This window comes from Quercus suber, unplaced genomic scaffold, assembly GCF_002906115.3.
Source record: "Quercus suber isolate HL8 unplaced genomic scaffold, Cork oak 2.0 scaffold_29, whole genome shotgun sequence".
Classification (NCBI taxonomy): Eukaryota; Viridiplantae; Streptophyta; class Magnoliopsida; order Fagales; family Fagaceae; genus Quercus; species Quercus suber.
Window position 1 is genome coordinate 2,099,680 of NW_027069494.1, and position 16,428 is coordinate 2,116,107.

At 35.3% G+C, this 16,428-nt stretch overlaps 1 protein-coding gene across 1 annotated transcript; it reads left to right on the plus strand.

Moving 5' to 3' along the window:
- Nucleotides 1-6,993: 6,993 nt before the first annotated feature.
- LOC112039114 (ABC transporter C family member 14) lies at nt 6,994-14,836 on the plus strand. Its single transcript, XM_024071967.2, has 11 exons — nt 6,994-9,113; nt 9,416-9,736; nt 10,156-10,242; nt 10,362-10,991; nt 11,185-11,349; nt 11,820-12,114; nt 12,563-12,777; nt 13,151-13,456; nt 13,715-13,778; nt 13,875-14,114; nt 14,430-14,836. The coding sequence occupies exons 1-11, from the start codon at nt 7,005-7,007 to the stop codon at nt 14,528-14,530; spliced, it is 4,533 nt and encodes a 1,510-aa protein (XP_023927735.2). The 5' UTR covers nt 6,994-7,004; the 3' UTR covers nt 14,531-14,836.
- The last annotated feature ends 1,592 nt before the right edge of the window (nt 14,837-16,428 follow it).

Here is a 16,428-nt window from a genome sequence, read left to right on the forward strand (position 1 = left end):
TTGCCCATGAAGACTGATCTCATGAAGTATTTGCCCCTCTCAAGAATCCGCAGCAAGAAATAACGTCCCCCTTCCTCTATAACTAATTGAAAAAACTTGGATTCAATGAAAAAACCGCGAAATCCCCCCATGGAAAAATCCCACTGCTAAGCCCTCAGATCACAACTACTTTTCTTCTTGCCTACTGACTCAGATTCAAACCATGTTGAGTATTTTTCGTCAAATTAAATTGGGAGACAGTGGAGATGGCTCTAGTGATCAGATGCTTGCTTCTTTTAGTGGAACTCTTTCTGATTGGTCTCGGGCGTGGGGACTCACGTTTAGTGATTCCCTCCCTTCTTTTCTTTGCTCCCTTTTTCTTTTGTAATTTTTCTGTTGTTTGGTTTTCTTTTATGTTTTTCTTTGTTTTCCTATTCTTGTTTTTTCTAGGTTTACTCTTTGTTCTTCATGCATAGAGTAGCTTTTCATATATATATATATATATATATATATCATTCTTATTTATAAAAAAAAAAAAAAAAAAAGCGAAAAAAATGGAATGTAAAAATATTGATAAATTGAGATTTAGTGGAAAATAAAATGTGAAAGGAAAGGAAACCATCTTTTGATTCCTAAGGTAGACATTTCCTTGTTTTTAATTAAAAGAAAGAAGAAAAGGAGCATTTGAAGTATCCTTTTTACCAAAAAAAAAAAGGGAAGAATATAATATTAATAGGTAATCTCAAATTGGGTTGGGTCATGGGTGCTCAGAAAACATTATTCGCAGAATCAAATACCGAATAATACTAAAAACATCAAAATAGCGACGGCTTTTGTTTCTTTTATCAATCAACGCATGGTATTCAATATATACGAAAACAGTCATTTGTTAAACGACAACTGTTTTTGATTTTCTTCCCAAAAGAAAAAAAAAAACAAATAACACACCAAAAACAGTACAAAATCACCTTCTTTTTTGCTTTTCCTTAATAAGAACGTAACCCCCACGCGCTCTCCGTGTTTCTCCCTTTTAAATTAATATAAATGCTCTCTCATCTCTCTGCAGCTTATTATGCGCCTCGGATTTTGCCAACAATTGCCGCGTCTTTTGCTTTTACTTATATTGCACCTTCATTTCATACATTTAGGTCTGTTTGTTAGGGTTGTTAAATAATTTATTTTTAATTTTTAAATAATATTATATATATTTTTATACATTTTTTTATTTATATGTATTTCAAAAAATTATAAATAATATTACTCAAACTCCTCTACTAAACAAACTCCTAAAATCACGAATAATGATTATCACAATTTTAAGTATACCCATGATGATGATTTCAAAAGAGTATGTAAATAGCTAGTGTGTAATAAAAGTTTTCTTATCCTGACTTGGTAAAAAAGTGGATTTAATTTATAAATCTGAGTGTATCTCTTATGGCTTGTTTGGAAGTTTAAAGAGGGAGGAGAGTAGAGGGAAGTAGAGGGAAGGGGAGTAGTGGGGAGGAGAGTAGAGGAGAATGATTCACCTCCACCTTATTTGGATGTTTTTAAAATTAGTAAGGGGGAATGGAGTAATTAGCCATTCCCATTGTGTAATTTTGTTAATATAATAAAGGTAAATTAGGTAATTTACTTGGTCAATAGTTTATGTACTCTACTTCCCCTCCAAATCTCTCCAATTTGGGGGAATTAAAATTGGGAGGCTAGAGGGAGTCCAAACCCCTCCAAACTCCTCCAAACCCCTTCCCCTCATTCTTTAAAAAACTTCCAAATAAGGTAATTGCATTACTCTCCCTCCCTCTACTCTACTCCCCCTCTTTTTTTAAACTTTCAAACATGCCATTAAGGATTTTTTATTTTTTTTAGACAAGACTTTAAAATTTGTTTGGTTAGGAGGATAAAAAATTGTGAGGAAATAAAATGGGAAGGGGATGAACAAATTGGAGGATAGAAAAAATTTTAGTTTTTTCTCGTGTTGCTTGATTAGAGGAGTGAAAAAATGGAATGATAAACAACTATTTTGTTTGGTTGAAAAAAAAAAAAGAAGATAAAAATTGTAAATTATATAAATTTATCCTCATGTTCTTAATAAATAATTTTTTTTTTTTTTTTATAAAAAAACATCTTGTTAGAGAAAAAAAGCAAAATTGAGGTATAAAGAATAAAGGCAAACATTTAACTTAAAATGGAAAAAAGAATAAGAGAAATCACGTTAATATACAAATAGTAATGTGGTGAAGGAGTGGGACTAGATGGATAATTCCATCAGCACTTCTCTTTTCTTCTCATTTTCTCTTCATTTTGGGGTGTTAAATTTTGATAGATTTTTAGAGAACACGGTTGGGCCTTATCATTTTTTTCCTTCTTATTTTCTCCCAACCAAACATACCTTTTTAGTTTACTTTCCCACATTTTCTATCTACCTGGTTTTCACCCCCAACCAAACACGCCCTCATTGACGATGCATAGAATTGAAAAATAATGCATTATTATCGAGTTCTCTCTAGTGTTCAAAATAAGTAGAGGAAAGCCAAACCCTCCTTACCATATTTGTGCATTCGTAAATGGCAGATCTTTTACTGTCAAGCGAGTGATGCCACGCACTATCATGACAAGTGAGTTATGAACTGTCATTAATAGGAATCGGCCAAGCTTTAATGACGGAGCCAAAGATATAGAGCACACAACGACGGTAGTAGTTGATAAAACCATCTCTCTCGCTCTCTCAATCCGTGGAGAATATCGGAATACCAGTTCATCACGACTGGGACCAGTCTCCAAAGCCACTTGATTTTGGTCCAAGTGTTTTTGTTTTTTTGTATATTAATAATGCCGGAAGAGATAGCCTATATCAGAGACCGAATGGCTGCAAAATAACCACAAACAATTCTCTCTCTCTCTCTCTCTCTCTCTCTCTCGCGTCCCAATGAACACATTTCTCGGGAAGTGGTGGATGGCTCTCTGCATTAAGTTGAGTCACTCGAGGTAGGTAAGCTAACAAAAATGAATGGCTCTGCTTGTTTGGTTTTGGGAACGAAGGGTAGTCAATGGGTTTTGCATGGCTTAGTTTTGTGAACATAAATGTGTTGTTCTTTTTGATAATCACATGAATGTGCTGTTCTCTAGTAAGTAGTAACCCTTATTGTCTTCTTCAAATTAAAAGTTCCCAACTTTTAGATGCTGTCACTTCATTTTTATGAGCTTGATTTAATTTCTCATCTTAATTCCATTTTTAATGATTTGTAAACAAGTTCCAGAAATTTTTTTTTTTTTTTTTTTTTTTTGGGGTTAAACGGATATTGAATAAAACAAATTTCCCAAAAAAAAAAAAAAAAAAAAAAAAGGAAAATTGCAAAACGCGAAACGTGGACTCAGCTGAAAGCTGAGTCCAAACGGCCTCTAGATGGATAATTCCATCAGCACTTCTCTTTTCTTCTCATTTTCTCTTCATTTTGGGGTGTTAAATTTTGATAGGTTTTTAGAGAACACGGTTGGGCCTTATCATTTTTTTCCTTCTTATTTTCTCCCAACCAAACATACCTTTTTAGTTTACTTTCCCACAATTTCTATCTACCTGGTTTTCACCCCCAACCAAACACGCCCTCATAGACAGTGCATAGAATTGAAAAATAATGCATTATTATCGAGTTCTCTCTAGTGTTCAAAATAAGTAGAGGAAAGCCAAACCCTCCTTACCATATTTGTGCATTCGTAAATGGCAGATCTTTTACTGTCAAGCGAGTGATGCCACGCACTATCATGACAAGTGAGTTATGAACTGTCATTAATAGGAATCGTCCAAGCTTTAATGACGGAGCCAAAGATATAGAGCACACAAAGACGGTAGTAGTTGATAAAACCATCTCTCGCTCTCTCAATCCCGTGGAGAATATCGGAATACCAGTTCATCACGACTGGGACCAGTCTCCAAAGCCACTTGATTTTGGTCCAAGTGTTTTTGTTTTTTTGTATATTAATAATTCCGGTAGAGATAGCCTATATCAGAGACCGAATGGCTGCAAAATAACCACAAACAATTCTCTCTCTCTCTCTCTCTCTCTCGCGTCCCAATGAACACATTTCTCGGGAAGTGGTGGATGGCTCTCTGCATTAAGTTGAGTCACACGAGGTAGGTAAGCTAACAAAAATGAATGGCTCTGCTTGTTTGGTTTTGGGAACGAAGGGTAGTCAATGGGTTTTGCATGGCTTAGTTTTGTGAACATAAATGTGTTGTTCTTTTTGATAATCACATGAATGTGCTGTTCTCTAGTAAGAAGTAACCCTTATTGTCTTCTTCAAATTAAAAGTTCCCAACTTTTAGATGCTGTCACTTCATTTTTATGAGCTTGATTTAATTTCTCATCTTAATTCCATTTTTAATGATTTGTAAACAAGTTCCAGAATTTTTTTTTTTTTTTTTGGGGGTTAAACGGATATTGAATAAAACAAACCAGCTGGTCCTCTGGACCACAGTTGCGGCTGAAAGCCTCCAATAATACAGACCATTAACATCACAGCTAAGTAAATCAGAAATTTAATATTACTGTACATCTTTGGTGCAGTGATCGTTTTACAAAGATAAATACTTGTGAAGTGGAGATAAAGATTGGAGTTTAAACACATATACACTTAAATTAGGTTAGTATAGAAATTCTATCTTATATTAAAAAAAAAAAATCAGAAATTTCAACAGTTGGGAAAGTATCAATCACAACAAAATCTTCCTGTAAGGAACATCCCATCTTGGCAAGGGTATGGACACATTAATTTGCTTTCCTGAACACATGAGCCACTCTGACTTGAGGAAATCTGCTGTGGAGCAATCTGCAATCATGAAGCAAAGGGTCTACCAGAATTTTAATTAGTTATTGCTGTTTCTTTTGTTATATATATAAAATTTGTTTAATGTAAAATGAATGAATTATACAGCCATAATTATTGTTAATGGTCTTGATCAGATCAGGACGTTTTAACTTTTTTGACCATTATCTAATTATTGTTTCGCTATTCTTTGTTTTTCATCAGAATTAAGTATTCTTTGTTCTATTTTATAATATACGCATGCCCTTTTACTGAAAATAAAAGATAAAAACTCAACTGATGCATTTTGGTGTTGTCTAAAAAAGACATTCAAGTTCATACCTCCCCTCTCCAACAATGGAATTAAAAAAAAAAAAACAATATTCTTGATACTCACATGTTATCTCTGAGTTTCTTTCACAACTTTACGGCCAACGACTGCAGAATAAAGACAAACCAATTTCTCTCTGTAGTTGCTGTTTGCACAGACTTTTTTTTTTTTTTTATATATATAAAATTTGTTTAATGTAAAATGAATGAATTATACAGCCATAATTATTGTTAATGGTCTTGATCAGATCAGGACGTTTTAACTTTTTTGACCATTATCTAATTATTGTTTCGCTATTCTTTGTTTTTCATCAGAATTAAGTATTCTTTGTTCTATTTTATAATATACGCATGCCCTTTTACTGAAAATAAAAGATAAAAACTCAACTGATGCATTTTGGTGTTGTCTAAAAAAGACATTCAAGTTCATACCTCCCCTCTCCAACAATGGAATTAAAAAAAAAAAAAAACAATATTCTTGATACTCACATGTTATCTCTGAGTTTCTTTCACAAATTTACGGCCAATGACTGCAGAATAAAGACAAACCAATTTCTCTCTGTAGTTGCTGTTTGCACAGACTTTTTTTTTTTTCATTTACTGTGGAATTTTTGTTTTTGTTTTAATGTAACATTTTTTTTTTTTATGTGAAATGAATCCTTGCAAATTTTACTGTCATCATCGCTGACGGACTTTTATTACCATACTATCTAAATATTGTTGTTTTTTTTTCTTCTTGTACGGTTAACATTTATCTTATATCCATATTTATTTTATTATATTGTTGTTAAATAATCTTAAAGAAGGAAACGTGAAAATGAGATTCATAAATAATTTTATTAAAAGAAGACTTTATAATTAAAAAAATGGGCTATGGAGTTTAATTTATTGGTATGTTTGAAAATGGCAAAGATGTTGAATATTCAAAAATGTCTGCAACTTTGAGTAGCTATAAAGGCACTACAGAATTGCTTACTTTTATTATTGACGTTGAATTATGTCAGAGATACAATTTTTGACAAGATTTTATGCTATAACTTGTTATATAGTAAATTGTAATTAGGATGAGTATATAGGTGGGTCATGTAAAGACACACCATTACTAATCACAATTCATCAGTGAGTTACGACACAAAATTGTGTCAAAAGTTGAGTGCTAGCATAATTCTATTGCCACTCAGCCGACTCTTTTTGCCTTCTTGTTCTCTCTCAATCAGCTTGAGAAGACTATGAAATTCAAAAGTCAAAGTACTATTGTATTCCCGTGAGGCTGTAGCTGTTTTGGCGGGCTTCTGCCTCCACAAGCTTTCTTCTTTTTATGTCATCATTATCACTACCTTGTTTTTTCTCTGTTCCATTTCGTACCTGTAATCATATATTTGTGCCTTCTGACTCGGATTTTGAACTTCATTTTGGTTAGGATCTAGTGGTGATTTTAATTTTTTTTTTAGTTTAGGAAATCATAGTACAAGTCTTGGTCAATATTTCATTATTTTGTAGTATACTTACTGTTTTTCCTGTTCTGTTTCAGGGAGTGAGAGCAAGAAGATTGATTAAATCCACCATAAAAGAGTGATCTTGTAGTCTTTTTTCACTTGAAGTTTGTTAACATGTCCTCTGCAACTTGGATCACATCTGTCTCATGCTTAAGCCCTGTGATTCAATCCTCAGAGGGCACCACTATTTCACTCATTGTCCAATGGATAAGATTCATTTTCCTCTCACCATGTCCTCAAAGAACTCTGTTATCTTCAGTTGACCTTCTGTTCTTGGCCACCCTCCTGTTATTTGCAGTAAAAAAGCTCTATTCAAAATTCACCTCCAATGGCCACCCCAACTTCGATCTTAACAAGGCATTCCTTGGAAGCAACAGGGACTTGAAGTTTGTTAACATGTCCTCTGCAACTTGGATCACATCTGTCTCATGCTTAAGCCCTGTGATTCAATCCTCAGAGGGCACCACTATTTCACTCATTGTCCAATGGATAAGATTCATTTTCCTCTCACCATGTCCTCAAAGAACTCTGTTATCTTCAGTTGACCTTCTGTTCTTGGCCACCCTCCTGTTATTTGCAGTAAAAAAGCTCTATTCAAAATTCACCTCCAATGGCCACCCCAACTTCGATCTTAACAAGGCATTCCTTGGAAGCAACAGGGCTTCTCTTAGAACTAACCTGTGGTTTAAGGTCTCTCTGATTGTTAGTGTTGTGTTAGCCATTGGATACACTGTTATATGTATTTTAGCATTTAGTGCAAGTACCCAATTGCCGTGGAAGATAGTTGATGGATTATTTTGGTTAGTCCAAGCCATAACTCATGCAGTGATCACAATCTTAATCATCCATGAAAAAAGATTTCAATCTGTTACTCATCCTTTGTCACTTAGAATTTATTGGGTTTTAAACTTCTTCATCATTTCCTTGTTTATGGCGTCTGGGATTATTCGTTTGATCTCTTTAGAAGAATCCCAGCCCCAAGACCCCAACTTGACATTGGATGACATAGTTTCTATAGTTTCTTTTCCATTCTCCATGTTTCTCCTTTTTGTTGCATTTAAAGGATCTAATGGGATTACAGTGAGTAGAGAAAGTGAACCAGTTATGGATGTAGAAACCAATTTATATGAACCACTTTTGAGCAAATCAAATGTGACTGGCTTTGCTTCAGCTTCCATAATATCTAAGGCCTTCTGGCTTTGGATGAATCCCCTGCTGAGTAAAGGTTACAAATCCCCTCTCAAGATTGATGAAATCCCATCCCTTTCACCGGGACACAGAGCTGAAAGAATGTCAGCGTTGTTTGAAATGAATTGGCCAAAACCTCATGAAAAATCAAATCACCCAGTTCGAACAACATTGTTCCGGTGCTTTTGGAAGGAATTTGCCTTAACTGCCTCCCTTGCAATTGTGCGGCTTTGTGTCATGTATGTAGGGCCTGTTCTTATACAAAGTTTCGTCGATTTCACTGCCGGGAAGAGAAGCTCACCCTTTGAAGGATACTACCTTGTATTGACTCTCCTCTGTGCAAAATTTGTTGAAATTTTAACCACTCATCAATTTAACTTCAACTCCCAAAAGCTTGGAATGCTTATTCGATGTACTCTAATCACTTCTTTGTATAAGAAGGGACTGAAGTTGACATGTTCTGCTCGGCAGGCTCATGGGGTTGGGCAGATAGTGAATTACATGGCCGTTGATGCTCAGCAACTCTCTGAAATGATGCTACAGCTACATAATATATGGTTGACACCATTGCAAGTTTCTGTGGCCTTAGTCCTCCTATATAACTATCTTGGCCCCTCAGTGCTCACAGCAATTGCAGGACTTTTTGGAATTTTAGTATTCATTATAATGGGTACTCGGAGGAACAACAGGTTCCAGTTCAATGTGATGAAAAATCGTGATGCAAGAATGAAGGCGACAAATGAGATGCTTAATTACATGCGAGTGATAAAGTTCCAGGCATGGGAGGAACAATTCAACAAGAGAATTCAAGCTTGTCGTGAATCAGAGTTTGGATGGCTTACCAAGTTCATGTACTCAGTTTCTGCCAATATTGTTGTGATGTGGTCCACCCCTTTATTGATATCAACTCTCACATTTGCTACTGCAGCATTCTTGGGAGTTCCACTTGATGCCGGAACAGTGTTCACAGCCACAACAATCTTTAAAGTCTTGCAGGAACCAATCAGGACCTTTCCCCAGTCAATGATCTCACTTTCACAAGCAATGATTTCACTTGGCAGGTTGGATAAGTACATGTCAAGTAGGGAATTGTTGGGCGATTCAGTGGAAAGAGAGGAGGAATGTGATGGTAGAATTGCTGTAGAGGTTAAAGATGGGGTGTTTAGTTGGGATGATGAAAATGGAGAGGAGGCATTGAAAAATATAAATTTGGAGATCAACAAAGGCGAAATTACTGCTATTGTTGGGACTGTGGGATCTGGAAAGTCTTCCCTACTAGCCGCAATTCTTGGCGAGATGCACAAAATAACAGGAAAGGTATGGATTCTAATGAAGAAATTGTGGGAGTTATCTTTTAAATTTTACCATGAATGAAGGCTTTGTGCTTGAGTTTCTTTGAAGAAAATATTTTGGTTATCATAATTGCTAATCTATGTTATGTGTTTGCATTGTATCCTGTAAACATGATCTGCATATTGCATTAAGGATTTAAAACAATTTTGCACCTTTTTGAGATATTTACATGGCAGGAGCATTATCAAACACAACTAATTGAGACCTTCAAATTGGTGAATTGATAGAATTTAATGAGTTACAAACCTTTCTGTTTTTCCTAACAGGTCAGAGTTTGTGGAACAACTGCCTATGTTGCTCAAACATCATGGATTCAAAATGGCACCATTCAAGAGAACATCCTATTTGGTTTGCCAATGGACAGGGAGAGATACAGCGAAGTCATTAGGGTTTGTTGCTTGGAAAAAGACTTGGAAATGATGGAGTATGGAGATCAAACTGAGATTGGAGAGCGTGGAATCAATTTAAGTGGTGGGCAGAAGCAGCGGATACAACTTGCAAGGGCTGTATATCAGGATTGTGATATTTATCTTCTTGATGATGTCTTTAGTGCGGTTGATGCACATACTGGCTCAGAAATATTTAAGGTCACATTATTTTTTACTTCCTCTGTATTTTGGACATGCCATGGAAACAAAATAATTCATCTTTTACTCCATCATGATTGGACAAAATAGTTTGTCAATTGTCATTTGATTCAGAGTTAGCACATTGTAAAACATAACTTTTATTTTACATAGAATGCCAAACAATCTGTTTAATTTTGTCAGAACAGCCCTTTCATGTTTATTTTATATAATGCTGCTGCATGTTACTGTATATAAAGAGACTGTACTGCTTGTTTAACTGGTGCTATTGTATGGAAAATGAATTTGCTTCTGCATTTTACTTACACTTCACAAGCTACTAATTTGACTTACATGTAGACATGGCTCTTTTGATCTCCCCAAGACCATTGTATCAGAAAGTTATTGTTTTTTACCAACTTATTTATGCCTTTTTACAGGAATGTGTGAGAGGAGCTCTTAGAGGCAAGACCATTATACTAGTAACTCACCAAGTTGATTTCTTGCATAATGTAGATCTTATCATGGTAAGTGTATTTTCCCCCCTTGCCATTTCTTCAATTACTTTTCTCACTCTCATGAACAAACACATACATGTATTTTTCATATTTATATTTTAAGCACTTTATTTCCTTTGTAATTCCAGGTTATGAAAGATGGGATAATAGCTCAATCGGGAAGGTACAATTATCTACTGGATAGTGGCTTGGATTTCACAGCATTAGTAGCTGCCCATGACACATCCATGGAACTTGTAGAAATGGGCACCACCATGCCTAGAGAAAATTCCCCCATACTACCAAAATCACCTCAATCCTCTTCAAACCATGGGGAAGCCAATGGTGAAAACAACTCTTTAGACCAATCAAACAGTAATAAGGGAACTTCCAAGCTCATCAAAGAAGAGGAGAGAGAAACTGGCAAAGTGAGCTTGCATGTTTATAAACTTTATATCACTGAGGCTTTTGGGTGGTGGGGTGTCGCAGTAGTGCTGCTGCTGTCTGTTTCGTGGCAAGGGTGTATAATGGCAGGTGATTATTGGCTGGCTTATGAAACTTCAGAAGAGCGTGCTATGTCATTCAACCCTTCTTTGTTTATTTCAGTCTATGCAATTATTGCTGTTGTCTCATTTGTGTTGATACTGTTAAGGTCCTTCTCGGTTACCATTGTTGGGCTTAAGACAGCCCAAATTTTCTTCTCGCAAATTCTTCACTGTATCTTGCATGCCCCTATGTCATTTTTTGATACAACACCTTCGGGAAGAATTCTAAGTCGGGTAAGAACTTAAGGACCCATGTAAGGTGCTTCCTTTATGCATTTAAGTTTAAATTTTTGTATGATGGCAGATCCTACTCCTCTTGGGTGTAGATCACCAGTTCATTTAGGCAAAAAAGATTTGTGATCATGCTTTTCATATGAAGATTCTTAGACTGATGGAAATTTGTTTTATTTAATTTTCCCTCCTACAGGCATCAACTGATCAAACGAATGTTGACCTCTTTCTCCCCTTTTTTATGAGCATGACCGTGGCCATGTACATCACAGTGATCAGCATCTTCACCATCACTTGTCAGTATTCTTGGCCCACGGTATTCTTGTTGATTCCACTTGTGTGGCTGAATATCTGGTATCGGGTACGAGCTCTTGTTGTCTCTTGTTCTTAACATTTATTGCTGTTGCTATTGTAATCTTATATTAAAGAGATAAAGCATACTTCCCATATGTTTCCATAGGTGGTCACTTGGTATAATTCCTTTAGCCAGAATCATCAAACTGAGTGGATGACCCAGGCAATGCATGCTATTTTCTATTCTGAAGGGTCTATATAACGCCCACAATATTCTATATTTGGAATTATTGTGAAAGTTGTAACTTCTGCTTTTTTCAACTGATCCAAATCAGAACAATAGGTCAAATTTTCAATATTTACCAAAATTTACAACTTTGAACCTTTGCATGGAAAATTTTAATGGGAATTCTTAAAACAATAACCATCAATTCATTTTTCTGACAGATAATTTGAATGGTAATCAAAACTCAGTATAGCTGACTGAAATGAGATCACATAAACTTACATTAATAATTCTTACGTCTCGTGGTTCAGGGGTACTATCTTGCTACATCTCGTGAATTAACCCGCCTTGACTCGATCACAAAAGCTCCTGTTATCCATCATTTCTCAGAAAGCATCGCTGGAGTTATGACTATCCGCGCTTTTGGAAAGCAGGGTAGCTTTTCTCAGGAAAATGTTAAGCGTGTTAATGCTAATATACGTATGGATTTCCACAACTATGGATCCAATGAATGGTTGGGTTTCCGTTTAGAACTGCTTGGGAGCTTCATCCTCTGCATTTCTACTATGTTCATGATCGTACTGCCAAGCAGTATTATAAGGCCAGGTATGAAAATTAAAGACAGAACAATTTTACAAGATATGTTTTTGGTGTCAAACACTTAATCAATGATCATTTGATTATATGAGATGTCTGACAATATATGCAAAGGAACATTGGCAATAGATTTCTCAAATTCAATATCTTGACACCTGTGGGATAATCGATGCCTTATGTAACATTCTTCTAGTTTTTCTAAATAACATTCTCATATGAACTCAAGATTCAAGGCCTGTGAATTGTATCAATATTTTACGAGCTCTACATAACAAAAAAAAATAATTTATGACCTCTTCTCAATGACGAATGACTTCTTGTATAATACCATAAAAATTTTACCCTTCTCTTCTTCCTATTGGCTAAGACAATCAATTTCTACATGTTTAAAATACTTATTAAAAAAAAAAAAAATCCTTATTGCAGAAACTATTTAATTTTTTCTTACTTCATGCAGAACATGTTGGTTTATCTCTCTCCTATGGATTGTCCCTGAACTCTGTGCTGTTCTGGGCCGTATATATGAGCTGCTTTGTGGAAAATCGAATGGTTTCTGTTGAGAGGATAAAACAGTTTACAAAAATTCCATCAGAAGCAGCTTGGGAAATTAAAGACCGCGTTGCTCCTTCAAATTGGCCTGCCCATGGCAATATTGACCTTAGAGACTTGCAGGTAACTGGCCTTCAACTAATTCTGTTTAAATCTTCTGACAAATTAAATCAAACTTAGCCAAGAGTTTTGTGGCTTGGTGGCACTGTCCTGTCTCCCCATTGGGTGAACCTGAGTTCATATCTCTCCCCTCCCTCACTAGAAAAGAAAAGAAAAAAAAAATCAAACTTCATGTCTTCAACTTCCTAAACTATTAAACCATGGCTAGAGTTTGGGGGAAAGGCCAATTAGATGGTTTGATGCTGAAATGGAAATCAAAATAAAAAAAGTTCACCAAATTTATTTCCTCTTATAAAACCAAACAGAACACTATGCTTGCAGCAATAGAGCAAGTTGATACTAGTGAATTACAACACCTTAAATTTTTGGCGTGCAGGTCAGATATCGTCCAAACACTCCTCTAGTTCTCAAAGGCATTACTCTAAGCATTCATGGGGGAGAGAAGATTGGGGTAGTTGGTCGAACAGGAAGTGGGAAGTCAACTTTGATCCAGGTTTTATTTAGGCTGGTGGAACCTTCAGGAGGGAGAATAATTATTGATGGCCTTGACATTTGCATGTTAGGGCTTCATGATCTTAGGTCTCGATTTGGTATAATTCCTCAAGAACCTGTTCTTTTTGAAGGAACAGTGAGAGCCAATGTAGATCCAACCGGACAGTATTCAGATGAAGAGATATGGAAGGTAAAGCTGCCAATCTTGTTTCCTGATTATAAACAAGAGTAACTTGTGCTAGCTTAGACATGCCTATACCACCAAAACATGGTCATTTATATATTAAAGGTAACTCATTATAAATTTATGATTGATAGAATAGTATCCTTGGAAGAAATACAATAAAACTATTGGTGTGTATGCTTTTTGGACGTCATTTTTATATATAGAAAATTTTGTTTAAAAATATATTTGTTTGAATTTGCTAAGAAATTATTATTTTTGTAGAGCCTTGAACGCTGCCAACTTAAGGATGTGGTGGCTGCAAAACCCGATAAACTTGATTCTTTAGGTATGTAGACCATTTTCTACAGTCTGCACTGGCAAAACTAATCTTAAACTTATCTTCTTGTCAACTGAATGTTTCCATAATTTTTTAAATTCATAGTGGTTGATAGCGGAGATAACTGGAGTGTGGGGCAAAGGCAGCTTCTCTGTTTGGGCAGGGTTATGCTAAAGCGCAGCAAAATTTTGTTCATGGATGAGGCCACTGCTTCTGTTGATTCACAGACTGATGCTGTTATTCAAAAGATCATCCGGGAGGACTTTGCAACCTGTACAATTATTAGCATTGCTCACAGAATACCCACAGTCATGGATTGTGATAGAGTTTTAGTTATAGATGCAGGTCTGTGCTTCTCTCTTGTTTTTCCATAAAATTCTTCATTTGCATTGCTGATGGGTGATTGTGACCTCATTTTAGTCTTAACACTGCACAAGAAAAAACTCTGGGTACAAGAACATAACCACATCAAATTAGTATGGTCCAAGGCCAGAACTAAAATTTTTTAAACTTTTGGAAGGGTGAAAGTAAAGATGAGAATTTTATACTGAAAATCAAGTTTGATATTTTCTAGGATTTGCTTGATGATACTTCGACATTTCTTAGCAGTTAGCACATAATGCCCGTAGCTGATGCCCCTTTCTTTCCACTTTCTTGCAGGACGGGCAAAAGAATTTGATAAACCATCTCGCTTGCTTGAGTGGCCATCACTCTTTGGGGCATTGGTTCAAGAGTATGCCAACCGCTCATCTGGACTATAAGACAACCTGTCTGCTTTCCTATCATCACATTTTCTATACCAACTGCTGCTGGCTGCTGTTGACTAATTATCTGAGTACGACCATCTATCAAATACCATGATAGAATTCCTTACCGGGTGGCTGAAGAGTAGTACTTCTCATTAGCAAAATGGCAAAATAAGACTTGTCATTGATTCATTGGGTATTTGTATTGAGAAGCCCACTATTTGAAATACCTTCAAATTCTCTAATCTTGCATTTGAAAATTGAAATTTAGAAACATATTAGTGTTATGATTCATGAATAGCCAATATAAGTGTTATACAAGATCCCTTTTGTCATAGAAATCTACTGATATATGAAATTGAAGTTTACTGCTTATATATAACTCCCTCAAAAGTGCTTCCAAAGTACAAGATGTTATTTTCTTAGGATACTTTCTTTTGTTTCTCCAAGCAAGGTCTAGAAGTGTCACTGACAATCCAAAGAATTGGGTATGTAGAAGCAATGGCTACAATTTTTGTTTAAAATCTAAATTACACTTATAAGGACGCAATTTGAGTCATAAGCCCAAAAGGTAAAAGGATCTAAACCCAAAAAGCCCAATACAATGAATTTGTAGAGAGTGAGTTGGAAAACTAGGCTATAGTGAGTTAGTAACAATTATAGTGGATTTAAATGACAATAAAGTAAAGATAGATTGATTTTATCCAAAGAAAGTTGTTCTTGGCCCAATCCGAGGAGATCAGTTCTAGTATATATCTTTTGAATTTGATTGTACAGTTCTTAATACTACAATATCCTTCTCTCAATTCTCTAATCCCCTTTTCTTAGTGTCTTCTTCCTATTTTATACTATCTTTCTTCTTTCATCTCTACCCTCCACATGTAGATTAGATTATTGGTGTTGATCCTTGTCCCATCAGCACCTTCTTGAAGTCTTTGGAGAGTAGCTGTAAAGCTAAAAATTACTATTCAGGTATCACTGCCTCATTAATGCAGCAAAAGAGTTAACTACAGAATATATAATGCGGTGGTAGCAGCTTTCTCTTAGATATTATATGGCTTCATTCTGCCCTATGCTTCTAGGATGTTTGTCCTTATCAACAGAACCTCCTAGAACGTTACCCCGAATGACAAACTACATCGTCGATCCTCGGCTTTGCTCAGTCGATGAGGCATTCATCCTCGGACCACCCTCTTAGACTCTTATGACCAAACTCCACCTCTTCATTTACTAACACGAACTCCCATAACAGTAATCTACCCATCCTCGAATTACTTAATGTCCTCAGATTGAGCCCCCAACCCAATATATACATGAATACCTACTACTAGGCCTACCACCCCTACAACACCCTTTAAGTTTGAGTAAATTTAAAATTGCCATCAATATTTTGTTCCAAACTAACGCATGACATGGGTGATGCAATGCATATCCAAAACTTTAAAATAATTTCCACTTAAAAGTCAGATTAAGAAATTTGATAGGCAAGAGATTACAAATATACTATATATAGGGAGCACAAAGATGCATGCATTTTTGCCACATTTAGTAAATGATGGGATGGAATATGTATGGTATGAAATATGTACGTGTTTCATTTAGCTCAAAATTTAAAATAAAACAAAACAAAACAAAAACTTTGTCAAAATATGGTATGAAAAACAGAAAAAATATCATAAATATTAAATGTTTTTAGGGTATATTACGAATTTGAACGAAAAATCCGGGACTAAAATATATTTATTTTTTTAAATTATATTTCAATATAGTATCGTACTTATATTACCTTAATATAATTTTATATTTTGTTTTTATAAAAAGCAAAAAAAATTAAAAAATATTATTAAAAAACAACTAATTAAGAATTTAATAAATTAAAAAAAATATTTTTCTTCAATTTTTAGTTGCATTTA